At 33.8% G+C, this 18,146-nt stretch overlaps 1 protein-coding gene across 1 annotated transcript in view; it reads right to left on the bottom strand.

Annotated features, from left to right (window-relative positions):
• The window catches only part of LOC106462178 (polycystin-2-like), a 54,785-nt gene that overhangs the window by 18,423 nt on the left and 18,216 nt on the right, over positions 1-18,146 (bottom strand). The window contains exons 3-8 of the mRNA XM_013922078.2: positions 9,549-9,679; positions 7,326-7,576; positions 5,145-5,369; positions 4,431-4,593; positions 4,049-4,114; positions 2,394-2,624 (exon numbers count right to left, since the gene is read on the bottom strand). Coding sequence (XP_013777532.2) covers positions 2,394-2,624; positions 4,049-4,114; positions 4,431-4,593; positions 5,145-5,369; positions 7,326-7,576; positions 9,549-9,679 — 1,067 coding nt within the window. The remainder of the gene's footprint in view (positions 1-2,393; positions 2,625-4,048; positions 4,115-4,430; positions 4,594-5,144; positions 5,370-7,325; positions 7,577-9,548; positions 9,680-18,146) is intronic.

Raw genomic sequence — 18,146 nt, forward strand, 5'->3', positions numbered from 1 at the left:
AGTTCTACCAAGTTCGTCATTACTTTGTGGAAAAAAGTGAGAGTTATTTTGCAACACCCCTTAACTAGTTGCGTGATTAATTCTTTCAGTTCTTTTACACTACTCTTAGGAGGATTTGGTGTTTCAGTAATACAGGATCTAATATTTCTAGATGGCCCAGTTAGTAGTTCACCTGCAACTTTGATAGATTCCTTTGACAATGGCAGAGCATCCTTTAGAGATATACATCTATTCTGCTTGAGCCTGATCCTCACATTCTCGTCTATTATAGCATCTATAAATTAGTCACATGCCAACAAGTTTATCATCTCATTAGAAGCGTCTGGGAAAGCTTTTCCAAATCTTTTACAAGTTAAGTTAAGGTCTTTTCTTTCTCCAAACCCTATTCTGGAAATTTGCTTTAGATACTTCTTTCTTATACAACATTTCAAACCTCTTGGACAAGGTGGGTATCAATGCTTGGTAGTTGTTATGACAGCAAAATGGATGGCTTGTTATTCACTATTCCACCCATTAACTCTAGAAATGATTTCAAAATAAGGGTGGTATGACTCCCATGGTACCTTCTCATCATTATCTGTTGGTCTCTTAATTAGATAGTGTTGAATTGGCCAGGTAAAACTATGGATTTAGTAAAATTATGTCTGAAACAGACCAGGAATGCCTTTTCATTAATGACTGGTTAAGCAGAAGTGGTAATAGGTGGACATCATACAAGTTCTCTTATACCATGCATATCTTGCATATGGTGTTTTAGGTTGGAACTCTTGAGTAAATGCAGAAAAAGGTGTGGCTGATTTACTTTTTTGCATTTAATAACTAATTTTACAGATGTTTTATTCTGTCCCTGTTGTTCTTTTCTTCCTCATTGATGTCTTTCTTTACTTCACGTTTGACTTTACAGCCTTGCCATATGTCAATCTTTTCTTCAATCAAATTAATTTTTGATTTTAATTCTTCTTTAAATAGTTCTCTTTTTCTTTTAATTCCTTTCTTAAATTCTTGCAATGTTCTTGTTGTTCTTCTCTTATTTTCCTATCTCCTTCCTCTAGATCCTTTTCTAATTTCTTATTCATTTCTTCTTGGTCATTTAAATTTTTATCTATTTTCTTCTTTATCTTGTCTTAATAATTTATCATCTCAAGTAATGCTTGGATCACACTACATGACCTCATCCTCACCACCTTCAACATTTGAAGTCATTTTAAGTTATTTCTTCTTATAACTGTATTAGAAGCCGTATCAATGTTGTAACTTGTTGGCCTAAGTTTTCAGCCACTCCAACTGTACTACACAACGTAGAAATCAACTCCCTTGTACAAAGTGGAGAAATAGGTAACACAGATTCACTCTTGAAAGCAAGAGAGGCACTCAGTGGAGCACATACCTCTGCCACTCAGCATTGATCATATTTGGCTCTCAAAAAATTCGAAAATGTATCAGTATGCCTGTCTTTATCAATGGAACATATTTGGCAGGACATTGAGGAATAATATTTTGCACATGTACACCAAGTTTAATCAAAATCTGGTCATTTCTGACTGAGTTATAGAGCAAAAATAGTGTGAAAAATTGGTACCCAGAGTAACAGGTAGGAATTTTGTGAATTTTCATGACCTTGCTATGACCTACACCTATGACCTTCAAAACAACTAGCCACTTCTAAGTTGGTTCATAGTCCAAATGTATACCAACTTTTGTCCAAATCGATTCAGCTGTTTTCGAGAAATCTTGCTGAGAAACACACACACACAAGGGTGAAAACATAACCTCCATCCACCTTCAATGGTGGAGGTTATTACTCTTAAAATAACTCTCTATTCAGATCAACTCTACTAACACTTAAGAGCATGTTGTTATATAATCAATATTCAAATATACTTGAATTTTCATCACATCCTTAGCAATTTTGGCCCGGCATGGCCAGGTGGTTAGGGCGCTCGACTCGCAATCTGAGGGTTGTGGGTTCGAATCCCCATCACAACAAACATGCATATCCTTTCAACCATGGGAGCATTATAATGTGACGGTCAATCCCACTATTCGTTGGTAAAAGAGTAACCCAAGAGTTGGCGGTGAGTGGTGATGACTAGCTGCCTTCCCTCTAGTCTTACACTGCTAAATTAGGGACGGCTAGTGCAGATAACCTTAACTACCAGAACTTAACATTTATTATCAATGAATCACAGCTCCCTTTAGCTAACAAGCAAATTACAACAGTAAAAAAATATATAGCTAACAAGAATAACATTCTGCTATGACATATATATTCTTATTTCATTTGTTATTGGTTCATTACCTTTGAAAATGTACTTATGAGATAAAACCAAAACCTTTTTTTTTCATAGTAAATAGACAAGTAATGGATGTTTCAATACTTAAGAGAAACTAACTCGTGATAAAGTAGATGACAGCTGGGTCATTGTTTTGTTGAAGCTAATGTATTTGAAAATCTTTATCCAAGCAAAAAATACAGCAAGAGCTACAGCATTGTTGAACTGAGTTTGTGAAAATCCCAGGAATTCGAAGTCCTGAAAATCATCCGGTTTACTTAACAATCCCTCCAACAATTTATCCACCATCATAGTTCGATAAATGCTAAAGGCAATACACATCACTGATATCTGAAAGAATAAATACATAACATCATATAAGAGAACGTAAGAATACACCAGTGACATAAAATAGAGATAGATTACAATATTCAATAGAGACTTGTAACAAGTCCAAATGTCATTATTGTACATCACTGTTAGTTGTATATTGCAACTAAAGATGTTTATTTTTCTTTATGGTATAATCATACATATTGGCAAAGGAATACAAGGTTGAGTAAGTTATATTAAAATGATTTTGAATATGGAAGCAAGCAAGTCATGTGACAACCACAGCTGATGTAAAGTTGCAATGGCATGTAATAGAACTACATTTTCACATTGTTGAGCATTCGTAGGTAATGTTATGCTACCAAAAACTGATTGCTTTTGGGTAGAGAATGTAATAACCATTTCTGATGCAAAAGATTCAAACACTTACATCATAAAGAGGTGTTTCAGATCAAGAATTTAGTTTCCAAGATGGGGATATCACTTGTACTTGCATTATAAAACAAAAGAAGATGGATAAGCATCAAGACTATCCATAAAGAGACCTGTAACAAGTCATACCTCAACCATGGTAAGCATGTGCTGTGTGTTTTAACAGGCAAGAAACCACAAACATAAAGATCAGTGGCAAAAACAGTACGCAACATCATCAAGAAGGATTTCCCTGCCCAACAGAATATGAGTTCACCAAAATAAGAATGTCAGTCATACTTCCTTTCCCTCAAACAGCTGAAGAATGAAACAGGTATTCATGCTATTCCATATTAAGACATATTGGTCACATTGCCAGATGCAGCGCCTGTTCATTTCTGTGCAACTGGACAGTTGAAACAATAGGTTGATTATGGAAAGCAAAGACAGAAAAGTAGTGTGCTTTGGACACAACAGCCTTACAGCAGTGCCTTTAGACCTGGAAACTATTGTGCAGGACTATCGTCAAAATGCACACTCATCAGACAGAACATGAAAGAATGTGGTGACATAGACTGTAAAAATGTGGTGAGATTTCAAAATAGTTTTAATACAGTGTACTCAACCCTCTGTACTACTTATCACTTAGAGAAGATTAATTTGCTAATACCTTTTAATATCTGATAACAAAACGAATTAATTGCAGGTTAATATTTATCCAACTTCCATTTAATAGTATAACTCAATTATCACACAATAGCAATAATCATTTATCACTTACCATGGCGAGATCTAGTTGACAGTTTGTAAAACAATAATGATTTAAATAATATTCTGATGCTATAAAACAGTTGAAAAGAGTTAATCAAAAAAAATTAAACAAGAGTGGCTCTCTCTTTCAATATGGCTGTTTATTAACAAATGTGATTCTTTTGTCCTTCCAGATCCACATAAAATTATGTACAACATTTAACATAATCAAAATATTAAAGAACCAATTTTAATACTGATAACTCTAAAACTTTACTTACCAAGATCACTACAATATCCAGGATGTTCCAAATGGACTTGAAATAACTGCACTTGTTTTGTTTGATCTACAAATTCACCATACAGTAATTTAGTAAATCATAGTTCTTTTTTTTAATGGTAAAAATTACTTTGATAAAAATTATATTAATTACCATCTCTCAAACATAAAGATATATTCAGAGTTTTAAATTCTTTTAAAGTTAAAAGAGTGTTTAAAAAGGATTTCTTTTTATAGGTAGAAAGAAACCAAATAACCAAAAAAAAGGAAAACAAGTTAATTTTTTTCTTTTTATGTAATCTGAAATGTAACACTAATATTTCTAGACATAAATAATTCCTTTGGTTGGTCATAAATTGCATCTCAAAAATACAGAAATTTACCTCAATGGCCTCCTCTATTATGTAGTACACAATAAATACTGCAAACAAGAACTCGCAGCCCATGATGAAATAATCAAAGGGGTTTACATAACGCAGCAGCTTGACTGTACGAAAAGTCCATGAAGATATCATCCCTCCAGTGGCAGGGAACTCAAACACAATCCTAGTAGAGAAGCAAATATGTATTAATAATAAGAATAAAAAAACCCAATAAACAAAGATACTTTAGTTTTGTACATTATTTAGAAGCATAAGTTAAAACAGTGGCAGAGCTCAATGATATTTCATCTAGTAAAACAAATACTAATTATTTTATAATTCTTTTAGCAACATTATATACTAATAGTGGTAAGCTGGGTGATACTTCACTTAGAATCACTAAATAATGATAGTGATAAAGCTGTATGTATCCTCGCTTAACAACACAAGATGATAACAGATGTACAGCTCTGTGATACTTTATTTAGTAACAGAAAAATAATTTGATGTCTAATTTATGATATGATTGTTATAATCTAAAAATCTTTATAAGAAACATAACAAGTGATAGGTATAATACTTCATTTAGTTATAAGGAAAAGGTAGTTGTGGTACTTCAGTTTGTGACAGTAGATGATAATATGTCAGTATGACATTTTTAAACATAATACCTCAGACCATAAAAATGATAAGAATGATGTTGCACTATGAACACCATATAATAAAATATCTTACTTTGCAACACAAAAAAGATTTATATTTGCATTATAGACAGTGAAGTCCAAAAACACTGCTCTTGTTGCTCTGCCCAGCCACAGGTTGTCTCGTAACTCATCCATGATTTGTTTTGCTTTCTGTTTTGTAGTTCCCAAATCTACGTATGATCCAGCACCACTGTATGTGGCAAGTCTGCCCCAGTGGGTGGACCCATTCAACTGTTTTTCTGTAGTATATCGCCATCTAATCAAAGCAAAAAAATATACAAAAATAATTCAAAATGCTAAGAAGTTGTTGGGATTATATGATAAAAGAAATTACCTTTGACCATTTTTACCTCAAAACAATTTTATATATCCCACTAGTAATTTGTGTAAGTTCAAGGAAAATAAGGTGTACCAAGTAAACCTTGTTTAAACAATAAAATCAAAGCAGTAAAACTTTCTTCAAATAAACTTGGCTAAAAACAGTCACTCACCTCCTACAGTGATGCCTTTACTTGCTAAAGGAAACTTATACTTTACACAACCAAAAACACAGTATAAGCACAATTACATAAACTATGAATATAAAGTTCCCCACAGAAAGCATGTTCAATTTTAGAGACTGATTTCTTAAATTACCAAGTTTTACTTTTTGTACTTTTATTAATTACTAACAAAAATGCTGCCCTATGGAGGCTGTTTGTGCTAGTAATTACTAATTGTAGTATTCATACCTCATTGAAAAAAAGCTTAGAAAAAGTGAACATTTTCTAAAAAAGGATTTTTTTCTGGGAAGTACTGCACAGGAAAAGTGTTCGGATTATGCTCTTTGGTCAAACCCAACTCATTGCATCAAAATGATTCAATGTACAGAGCTCAAAATTTTCATAAATTTTAATGATTTAAACTGTAATGTTTTTATATGTTATAAGTTGTACCGTTTATTTTAAGAACTCCAGGTTCTCAGTACTACATTTAAAAGTTACATCAATAAAGATATAATCAAACCCTCACGTACAGCCCTAGTGAAAATCGTGTTCTGGTTGTAAAGAGAGTACTTTTATTTAAAATTGTGTTCTATTATAAAGAAATAGTTGTTGCACATACCACAGTTATTTTTCTAATTGTCTAAATCTTGAATACCCAAAGTGTGAAATGTTTTTATGGATTTGTGTTTGTGGTACCCTTCAATAGATGGCGCCACATTGTATTTATTATTTCGGTCACATACATACATAGATGCATATACACACGTTACGTCCGTTATAGTAAGATTATCTTATTGGTTGAAAGCTTTAATGTGCTCATTTACATAGCTTGGTGTTCAATGTATCTGGTACACATATACGGATTTATAGCTCTCTTTAATTTATGGCCAAACACATTTTATCTAAACTTTTCCATTGAATTAAACAAAAGACCTGTTTTAATTATCGATTACTTATCTGCTTTACTTTTAAAAACGTCCCTCAGGAGCCAAGGGGTGTCTTTACACTACAATTTGTTGAATATTAAAAGTAAATTCAATCCGGAAATTCCCAAAAAGGGTGGTTTTGGACGTATGTTTTCGAGAAAAGTTTTCGTTTGTTAATTGATCAAATTTTAGAGTGAAATACAGAATCTTTAAGTCTCCATACTAGCTAGTACTAAGGTCTACCCGCTTGGAGTAAATTCAGTATATATCAATAAATCCAGTATTTTCAGCATCATTAATTAAGCAACTGCTGTCAGCTTTTAATGCTTAGCCTTCAATTGAGATACGAACGATTTCACCTATGATTCGGTAGGGAAGATCGAAGCATCATGATAGTTAGCAGTAGGATGAGCAGACAGGAACACTTTGAAAACAGCTACGGGCATAATACTGTACTCAGCTCGCTGCACAATATCTACCATGGTGGTTCTAAACGATCCTGAATACCTCTGCCTATCATTTGTAGAATTTCATGCTTCTTGTGCTTGGTCTTTAAACTCGTGATGCTCAGTTACCTTACCACTTCAAATTACTTTACGCAGCCCCAACGCTAAAAGAGTGTGGGAAATGCCTTCTTTTTTTAGCCAATAAACACGGCCAAAAATTTCAGTTCAAATTAAGAAAAACCGGATTTGGTAGTTTTTGTTTCTTTCAACAAAAATGTCCCCCACTGGCTCGTGAGGGGCATATTAAGACAGATCTGTTAATCTTTACAAGTTTAGATCTTCTTAGTTAACTTACGCTGTTCCATTCTGCAAGCCGAAAGGTTTTTTATCCTCCTTTTCTGGGGAGTATGTATCAAAGCACGTCAAAATACTTGTGGAAAAATCATCATGTACATTACAAGAGTCATTTCTCACTCGTAACTGCCTGAGTCGAGGAGAACCTAAAAGTCGATTCTCATACAGGATGTTACGATCGTTTGAAGTTGCTGGATCATTGTTGTACCAGTTTTCCCAATACAGATTATCCAGCATAACATAGTCAACAAACTAAATAAATCAGACAACTATGGGTTAGAAATATTTTTACAGTACAAAAATAATAAGAAAAATACATAAATATTTTCAAAACTATATGTGCTCCCTTATAACTATCATGTCATTGTTAACAGATGATTGAAATAATCATGTATTTTTTAACAATTACTTTAATATACTAATGCTCATGGAAGTTTTTTCTATGGCTGAATTTTTACCCTCCTGATAATTTATTTAAACTTGTTTTATTTCAGTTAATTTTGCATAAACATTTTTACACATTTCATATATATGTCACATTTCGATTGGGGTATTGTTATTTTAAAATGCTAATATTTCTTAAAGATTTTATTTAAAATATGTCCTGCCTTAGTTTATTAAAAACAAGAACTAAACAGAAACTACAGGAAAATTGAGATGTTAATGTTTGTAAACAATTGCACAGATAAACTTTTTATTACACGAATAAAACTAGCTACTGCGTTTGTTCGTATATTATGTCGTCAAGAAATTAATATCGCTTTTTTTAGATGAAAAAACCCGAACAACTTATATATCAAAACAAAACATTTATTAAATGAAATTTAATAAATTCTTATCGATGATGCTTTTTCATCTTACAATCAGGTTGTTAATGCCCTGGTTAAAAAATCACTTGACTTTGAAGCAGAAAACATGTCGATGTCTTCTTTAACGCCTTCCACATTTGCATACGTTTTTCCATTAAGATGGTGTTGCAGCCAACGAACTAGATGGTAATCTGATGGTCCCATATCTGGGGAATATGGTGGGTGGGGGAGAACTTCCCAACCCAACTCCATATCTTGTGTTGCGTTAAACGTGCCACGTGTAGACTGAATTGTCGTGGAGAAGAAGAACACCTTTCTGATTGACGAGTGAAAGGCGTTTCTGATGAAGGGCTTGCTGACTATAGATCTCTGCAATGACAATTCGCTGTGGATTGAGGAGTTCAAAATGAAATACTCCTTTGATATCCCACCAAATGCAAAGAACCACTTTCTGCGGATGAAGTCCAGGTTTTGGGGTTTTTGTCTGAGACTGAGCAATTGCTTTTGGTGTTTAATATTCGCATAAAGAATCCATTTTTCATCACCGGTGACAATTTTGTCCAAAAATAGTTTACGCGCCAGAAGAGACGAGGCAACGTTAACATGTTGGAAACGATGATCACCGGAGAGTTCGTGAGGCACCCAAACACCTTCTTTATGGAGTTTTCCCATATTTCCTAGATGTTTACGTAATATTTCATGAGAAACATGTAATTTCAGGGTCATTTTACGAGTGTGTTGCTTTGGGTTAGACTCAACAAGAGTCTTCAGACCATCAGTATCAATTCCAACATGTCGGCCTCTGCCATCACAGTCTTTAATGCTAAAGTCATCTGAAAGATCTAAACCATCGTTGACACTTACGAAATGTACAAAACATTTCCATAAACTTCTTTGATATTGGCGTTGTTTCCCTTCTTGTATTCAAACAGAATTACATGTCTCGTTGTGTGTAACATCACTAGAAAAGAATATAATTTTTTTTTATGGGGGCGCCAGCAGCAGATGATATGCTCCCAATTTTCACTGATGAACACCTTAATCAAAGGGCGAACATGTTTGGTGTGACGAGGATTCGAACACGCGGCCCTCAGAGTGAGAGTCGAGCGCCCTAACCACCTGGCCATACCAGGCACAGATTAGAATATACTAAACTTTACACTTTATATAGACTACATTAACGTGATATTTAGGCAGTTCGTTTAACTATTATACGTGATGTACGTATTTTGAGGGGTGGTTAATAAAAATGTTCCAAAACGCGACATTCATTTCTTGACGATCTAATACATGTAAAATTAGTTTAAACCAGTATAACGGTACTATTATGAAACTGTCAAGATTTTAATTTAAACAAACTGATGTTTTAACTGAACAACAAATAGTATATAATTGCGTAAAATAAACTTTCTTACTCGCCAGAAGTCGATAACTTGAGTTGAACTTCTAACGCTGCCTAGAGTATCTTTGAATGTACTGTCAAGAAAAAGCTCGCTTATTACTTTTGTGTGGTAGTACATTACTGGGCTCATCATACCGAAAGTTACTAGAAGATGGAAGATAAAATTATCATCAGAAATATACATCAATTATAAAAAAAATTAGTTTAAAAATTATCATCAGAATATACATAGATTCATCAGAAATATTCAGTCTCATATAATAAAATAAGTATAGTTTCATAATGTTCAATTAAATTGTTATCATTTACAAATACATTTTTAATTTATTCTAGTAAAATTTTTATTCTAGTAGATCACTATCAAATATATTAGACGTGTCGATAATAGATGGGCAGCTTAACAATAACAGATTATAGCAGAAAAATATGCACTGTCATTTTTCAAAGCACTACTAATATTCCGGCGTCATAGTTCATTTTTCTTTTCGGAGTGAGAGGGATTGTGCGTTGTTGACAACTAGCATGACACTTGCCATATTTGAAAAGGCACATACGACAATTATTTTCTGATATAATGTCAAGATGTAAAACAATATGTTATCACGAAAACCAATGTTTAATTGGAAGTTTATATTATCTACAACACCCATTGATGTACAGAAGCGTCAGAACCGGAGGTGCTACAGCATCCCACTTTTACATATTTGACTTATATAGCTACTCTAAATTATATTAATGTTCTGGGGGCATGTCCCCAGACCCCCCTAGGTTGAGATACCTTTGCAGCACGGAAGCTGCTTTTAGCAGCTCCTTATACTTTCAATCTTCATTGCAAAATTTGCATGTCTAGCCAAACACCTTCACTTTTCAGCTCCTTCCTGCACCATAGATGTAATTCAGAAAGTCTGTCTACAGTTCTCTAAGAAGGCATCATTGTTCCCACGTATAGTGGTATCTGGTAACGGTCTTCCTGGGTATATGTTATTCGTTACAGAAATCGTGTCTTGCCGTTTGTGATTTATACTGTTAAACTTCAACAGCTGTGCTATAGACAACGCTTTCTAATTTTTTGGTTTTACTAATTGATGTTTGATAGCTGGTCCTTCAATAATCGTATTAAATAGTGCCACAATTAACCGTGAGACTGAATGTTCCTGGCAATCATGGAGGAATGCCCCAATGAAAGGTATATTATTTTCAAACCGTTTTCTTCGATCTATCTGCACCACAAGTGCCATGTACATCGCATCACATTCATTATCCTTCTGAAAAGGACTGTAAGTTTGAAAATGTATGTATTCGATTTGCCTAAATGATCAACTTCTATGTTAGAAATCAGTTGAGCAAGTACAATAGTGTAAGTCATTGCTTTATTGTCTGATTAGAACGACTCTTTCTTAGCTTTATTCCTTGCACTATTAAAAAGTGTAGCAATGTATTTCTTGTGACACTTTGATTCAATGGCTGGTGCTTAACTTGGAAAGAAACTTTGTGTCTTCAAACTGAAGAGCCATTAACTTAATACATGATCCTAAACCAAAAGTGCTTGCTTGTGTTACATCGTTCGCAGAGAACACCTGGCTAAAGAAGTGGAATGCTGTTTGAGATGGATCTTTTTGTTGGATACTGGAAGCTAAGAGAGTGCATTTGGGATTCCTGTTGGTTCCTTCTCTTTGTCAGCATCCAATGATTTTCTTTTCATCAATGCTATGTTTAAGTAAAGTTTCTATAATTCCAATATTTTCATCTAAGTAGGCTAACTTCAATGTTACGGACATGAACCTCAGCAAGCCCCTGCAGATTCTACTTTATGGTTCTGTAACCTACACCAGACTTCTTTCTCTTGGACCTTGAAAGACACTGGAAACATACTTCTGTAAAAGTTTGACATGTAATACATTTTGAAGAGTCTATGACAGTCGTTAAAAGCTCTGGGAAAGAAGTGTCTTTTTCCAGGTGTTACTCGGGATGTTTTTCTAGTTTGATAAGTACCAAATAATGCGTACATTTTATTGCTTCATTCTATGTTTACTTTTGCAAAATAATAAGGAAAACACACTGAAAACATGTGGTAAATAATAGATTTATATAATATGTTTAAATGGTCCTGCAGCTAATGTGTAAATGGTACTATATCAGAAAATAATCAGCTTCATCTTGCCTATTATACTGCAAAGTGTCACATTGGTATCCAAATCTGCACAATGTTTCAGCAATTCTGCTGTACTATAATACAAGTATATTAGTCAAATAATCTATTTAAAAACTACAGCAATGAAATAATCGCATATACAGCTTCATTTAGCATATTTTGATTAAACAATATTACAAAAAATCATAGCCTGTATCTTGTCATAACAGCTTTTACAAGTAAGATATGGATGCATACTTTCACAAATAAAGATATAATTCATTAAAATCAATCATTTTTGAAATTTTTTCTGATATCTGATTATATATATATGTTTATATATATATACACTACATAATATACTAGGTAAAATAATTCGAAGGATCGATAAAGCTTCTACAACACATCATGGTGGTTATTTTTAACAACTCGATAAAATAGATACGTGACATGGGATATATCGCATTGACGTTTTCCAAAATTTCAAACCAAATTGTAAGCTACATTTTCAATGTTTTAACTTAGATATTTGTTTGTTAGAATTCTTATAGGAACCCTATAAGCAAGTTTGTAAGTAAGTTAGACATAAAATGTTGTTTGTGAACTAAGGCATACAATTTGTGTCAAAGCGAATGTAGCCGGAAGCAAACATTATTGAAGAAATAAATTAGTTTATTTGTCTGTAACTTTTAATTGCTTTAAGTTCAATCACCATCAAAATAACTTCTTTTAGTGATGTACAGCGACTTTGCCTCAGCCTATCTCGTATATCCTTGTAATTTATGGCGTCTATAAGTTGGTAACTTGACAATTATTTTACGTGGAGTACCCAAGTTAAATAACAAATAACTGGGCAAGTCTTTCCAACTCTTCCTCAAGTTCAGCTAAGACCACTTTTTTCGCCATACTCTGCTCTAGAACTTTCCTTAGATACTTTCCTTCGGTGTGTCATTCGGAACCTGTTGGATAAGGCAGCTACCAATATTTGATAGTTGTTACAGCTCTCAGCTAAATGGGCAGCAAGATGAATAGCATTATGTTCAATATTCCACCTGTTTACTTTAAAAATAATTTCGAACTGAGCCTGATATATCTTCCATGGTACCTCTCCTTCACAGTCCGTTAGTTTCTCAGTTGGGCGATGTTGTTGAATTAGCCAGCGAAATTCTGGAATTTGACTTGGCAGGTCGTGACTGGAGTAGTCCAAGAAGGTTCTGCAGCCACAGGTGGCAAAGTAGTTGTGGTAACAGCTATAGAACAAATATGTTTTCATATTTAACAAGTGGAAAAAGTATTTAAAAAAATCAAAGTGTGGGAATAGGTGCACCAATAAAAGAAACAAGGTAGATTGTACATGGTGTAATAAAATATCTCCTTACAACCTCACAAGGGAGAGTGTCCAACATCCTGTCCATGCCTACTTCGTTTATTTTTCTATCATGTATACAATAAGTCAGGTGGACTAAATCTATCAACTTAGTTATGCTTATCATACAAAGACTACAGGTTTCTGTAAGTCGAATTATTGTAGACAATGCATGTACCGTAAAGTCTGTTTATACGACACCAAAATAATAAGACATTCATGAGGACCCACAATTTCTGTTTTTTTTCTTTAGAACTTGTCCCTCCTTTTGCAATTGCATGAGAAGGCAACAGGATTTCGTACATTACATATATAGGTCAATTAAAATACAAAGACAAATAGCTTTCTGTGTATCAACGTCATTCGTTACTGCCTATAAAAAAGTAGAAGAATCATAGACACACTTTTGTATGTACCCATAAGTTGTATATTATGAATACAGAAAAATGAATTAGGCATGGACCGAATGTTGGACATGCCCCCCTGTGAAGTTGTACAGAGGAAGTTTTATTAGACCATGCTCATTCCTACCTTGTTTTCTCACTTTTTGAAGCACCCATTTCTACACTTTCAATTTTTTAGATATTTTTCCATTTGTTCATGCACTTATTTCATACCAGGTGACATGATCTTACGTATCATTCATTAATTTGTGTTGATATCTTTTATGTATATCATCAATATGAGTGTGCACCATAATATTACAGTATGTGAAAATAATGGTGTATGTGTGTGGTATGCATTCTTTTCACTTATGGTGTGCGTAAAAATTGTGAGTGCGCATGTGTGATGTACATGTAATAGCACACTCTGTAGTGTGAAATGTCATTTGGGTGATGTAGTGTGAGTTGTGGTTGTGTGCATATACTAAGGGTTGATAAGTTAGTTAATTTAATTAACTACTTCACGCTAGCACTAACACGTGGCCCCTGTGCTATTGTTCTATTTAGTGCATTTACAACTGTAGTAAGTCTGTTTTTTACACAGCTAGAAGCATTCAATAATGTCAACCAGTCAGTGAGACTGAGAAATTTGTGATTTTGTGAAAAATTTTTTATCTGCTCTGTTGACTTTCTCAAATTGTTCTATGACTTGTAATTTTGTATTTGGTTTGTTTATCACCTAAGGGTGTCTCTCAAATACTTTTGAAGATTTATTATTTGGTTGTTAAAGGTGTATGTCAGTAAATAGTTTGTATTGCATGTATTGTGTATCTGCCCTATTCCTACTAAAAGTATTACTGTACTTATGATAGTAAATGGTATTTTAGCTTGGAACTCTTGGTCGATGTAGAAATAAATGTGGCTGGCTTGATCTTTGCACTTACCAATTCTTTTTCCAAATGCTATATTCTGTCATTGGTTTTTGTATTTCAATTTTGTTATTACAACCTTTCTGTACTTCTTCAATCTTGTTGTTGTAATCTCTTGATATATCTCCAACAGCTTCATCGATGTTGTCTTCAATCAATTTTATTTTTATTCTTTTTTTAAATATTACGCCTCTTTTTTATAACTCTTTTCTTAGATTCCTGTCTCTTATCTTGATCTCCTAATAATTTTCCGCCTCTTTCTTCGCAAACTTCATTTAATTGTTTTATCATTTCTAGCACGGTTTCAATCTCGCTTCTTGCCCTGGTTGTCATTTTGAAATTTAACCAAGTTCTGTTTTATTTTTACCTAAATAATCCCACTTCTGACACAAAAGTTGTAATGTGTTCTAATGCTGGGCGAGTTCTTTTGGTAACAATAATGTCATGTCCAGTCCACGTAATGACAACAATTAATATATTTCTTCATTCAAATTTGCTACAGGAGATGCTTTCATTTTGACATAAGTTGTAGATTTAAGTTCACAAACAACTTTTAAACAGAAATTCTGAAACTAGTGGTATGTACATCTAACTTATTTATACATTTGTTTGCAGGATTCCTCGACTAATTGTCCGAGCAACTGAATAGATGCGATAACTCTCACTACTGACACTAACCTGAATCATTTATTACTTACGCTTTAACTTATTGAGTGATTACTTAAATGATTCTCGTATTTGTATCATATCTTTGTTTCTAGATACTGCATAAACTTTCTAGATTCTACATAGGCCTTAATCTTCACGAACCTTCTGGAGATACTGCATCATCAACATGATTAGCTCTCTCTAGGAAATAAGCATCTAAATTAAAAAACTTTAACACAATTTTAAAACAATTAAAAAGATAGCTTACAACTCTAAAATAATTTCAGAGTTGCGTGAAAAACAAACTGTATGAAGAGGAGTACATTTTGTTAAGTTTCTTACAGAAAACCCAACTTGAGAACTTAAGTGTTGGTCAACGCTTCGCTGCATGCAAAACTTCTGGTGAAGGTTCCCAGAAAGATCAAAACAACAGTGCTTACTCATGCTTTAAAGAGCCAACCTTGTGATTAGAATGCCCGCATTGTGAATACGAAAATTCGTGGTTCTCGGCCCTTTACTGCAAAAGCGTGTTCTGTACTTTGGGGCTGTGGATGCGATATAAAAATGGCAGTCAAATCTCACCATTCGGTCAGAAAAGTGTAGCCTAAGAGTTGGTGGTGAGTCTATCTTTTCAAAATTAAGAAAGGTGATGCACCATTTGTGTAGCTGTACTCGAAAATTCTGAAATAAACAACTGTAATCTAAAAACAGGTTATCTAAAAGAAACAAGGTATACGCAAATATACGTTCGTCTTCACATTGTTTGTAACATTCATTTTATGTACATTAAACTAATGAAAATAACTAAAATTTTTAAAAACAGTGTCAGCAGTATGACTGAAAACAAACAAAGCTTAAGCATGGAATATATTTAATTCGCTATACATATTATCGGATAAAATTTTATTTATGATCTATGTCCGTAGCTGACTGTGATCAGAAACTTATATTAATACATGTCATTTATGGAGAGCGCTAACAAGAAAATAATCATAACTATTTTCAATATCTGTCAATGATTATGCATGTCGGTATAAACGTCATTCGTTTTACGAATGCTGCTAAGTCTATAACTCGATACTCTACTTAATAAACACTCCACAGAACTAACTTACAAAAATATTTTGGACCGAGGAAAGAATTGTACAATTAAAATGCCAACATTAAAGCAGCGTGAACCAATCTAATTCCAAAATGTAAAGTGTTTTTTTTTTGTCCTATTATTATTCTTATTACGGAAACATAGAAATCTCATTATGTCCTGACCATTTGTCACGTACTTTGTTCATGCAATTGGAAGAGTGAGCGCGCTATTGTGGGCCAAAGTAATTAGAAAACCCAACTTCATACCCTCAAATCAAAGTACCTATTAAATCCTTTGTCTCAGAACAACACAAAAAATCTATAGTAGTGACAAGGTGGTATATTTATTGCTATAATTAAAAAAAAAAAATTTTTGGTGCACGTAACTGAATAACCTATTTTGATATAATGAAAATAACAGGCCTTGAGTTTGAAATCACTAAAGAATAAAACTGTATATACAAATGCGTTGGAACCAGAGGTGTTGGGGGTGCAGTAGCACCCCACTTTTACATATTTGACTTACATAGCAACTGTAAATTATATTATTATATTAATTTTCTGTGGGTATGCCCCAGACCCCTAGATTGAGCTGCTTTCAGTAGCTCTACATTGTGAAATCTGCACGTCTAGCCAAGCAACCCCACTTTGCAACTCCTTCCTACACCACTGACATATGACAATATACTCTTACCTCTACCTAATAAGTTAATAAATAACGGTACAATTTCCAGCTAAACTTCTTAAGAATGCCCAGAACGCTAATTCAAACAAGATATTAACAAACGTAAGTATTTAAAAAATTACGAGAAACACCAGCTTTTAGATTCACAGTGCCGAGGTTGTATTCAAAATTCAGCATTCTTACACGTTTGCAATGAGAGAAAAAAAAGTGAAATTATTACAACACAGAATGACGTAACAACGAATAAATCAAACTATTGTTTTGGTAAAAAAAAAATAGTCAGCGAACTCGTTTGTTATTGTTGCTCAAAACGAACAAGAAACCCCATAAAATGGGGCCTACATTAGAAAGAATTATCATACTTGACACATAATCTAACTTAAGTTAAATTTTAAGAGATTCTATTGAATTATTTTCATGCTCTTAAGACTTGTTTGTTCGTTTGGTTGCTAAACGCAAAGACACACGTTATAAGCATTCATACTTAAGCTCTTAAGATGCTGTGAGATGTAATTATAATGATGTGTGGGTTTTCTTTATCATTAATGTGTATCGAATATTTCAAAACATAGTGTTTATTCAAAGAACAAACAAGTTTATGGTTATTGTTTGGAATTTCGCGCAAAGCAACTACGAAGGCTATCTGCGCCAGCCGTCCCTAATTTAGCAGTGAAAGGCAGCTAGTCATCACCACCCACCACTAACTCTTGGGCTACTCTTTTACCAACGAATAATGGGATTGACCTTAACATTATAACGCCCTCACGGCTGAAAGGGCGAGCATGTTTGGTGCGACGGGAATTCGAATCCCCGACCCTCAGATTGCGAGTCGAGCGTCCTAATCACCTGGCCATGCCGGGCCTAAAAGTGTGAGTAATATAATACAGATATAAACTGTAAAGCACTATTACGCACGTAATTAAATCCTAGGCGTTGATCCATATTAGTTTGTCTCGATAAATGGAAAATATTTTTCCAAAGACAGTTAGAATAAATCGAGAGCTAATATAACGATCCAAATGGAGACTGTACTTCAAGATTTAAAAATATGTAAACTTCTGAAGCGGAGTTTGATTTTTTATTCATCAAAAAATTAACGCAGAAATGGTTAGTAATCCGATGCGACTATGTTTTATGACTTTTGAAGACACTTGCTTTGCAAAAAAAAGTGCTAAGTTCAACATCTAAGAATTCAACTTAGTTCGTCAACAATTGCTCACTGATAGAGTTTATCCAGTACATTAATAATTTCCGTTCATGAGCTCATACTGTAGTGTCGTGTACTTTAATACCACATTGTCGAAAGTGACAAGAAACTTAACATAACTTACAGACTGGGTTCGGATCCCCGTCACACCAAACATGCTCGCCCTTTCAGCCGTGGGG

This window comes from Limulus polyphemus, unplaced genomic scaffold (genome assembly GCF_000517525.1).
Source record: "Limulus polyphemus unplaced genomic scaffold, Limulus_polyphemus-2.1.2 Scaffold1110, whole genome shotgun sequence".
Classification (NCBI taxonomy): Eukaryota; Metazoa; Arthropoda; class Merostomata; order Xiphosura; family Limulidae; genus Limulus; species Limulus polyphemus.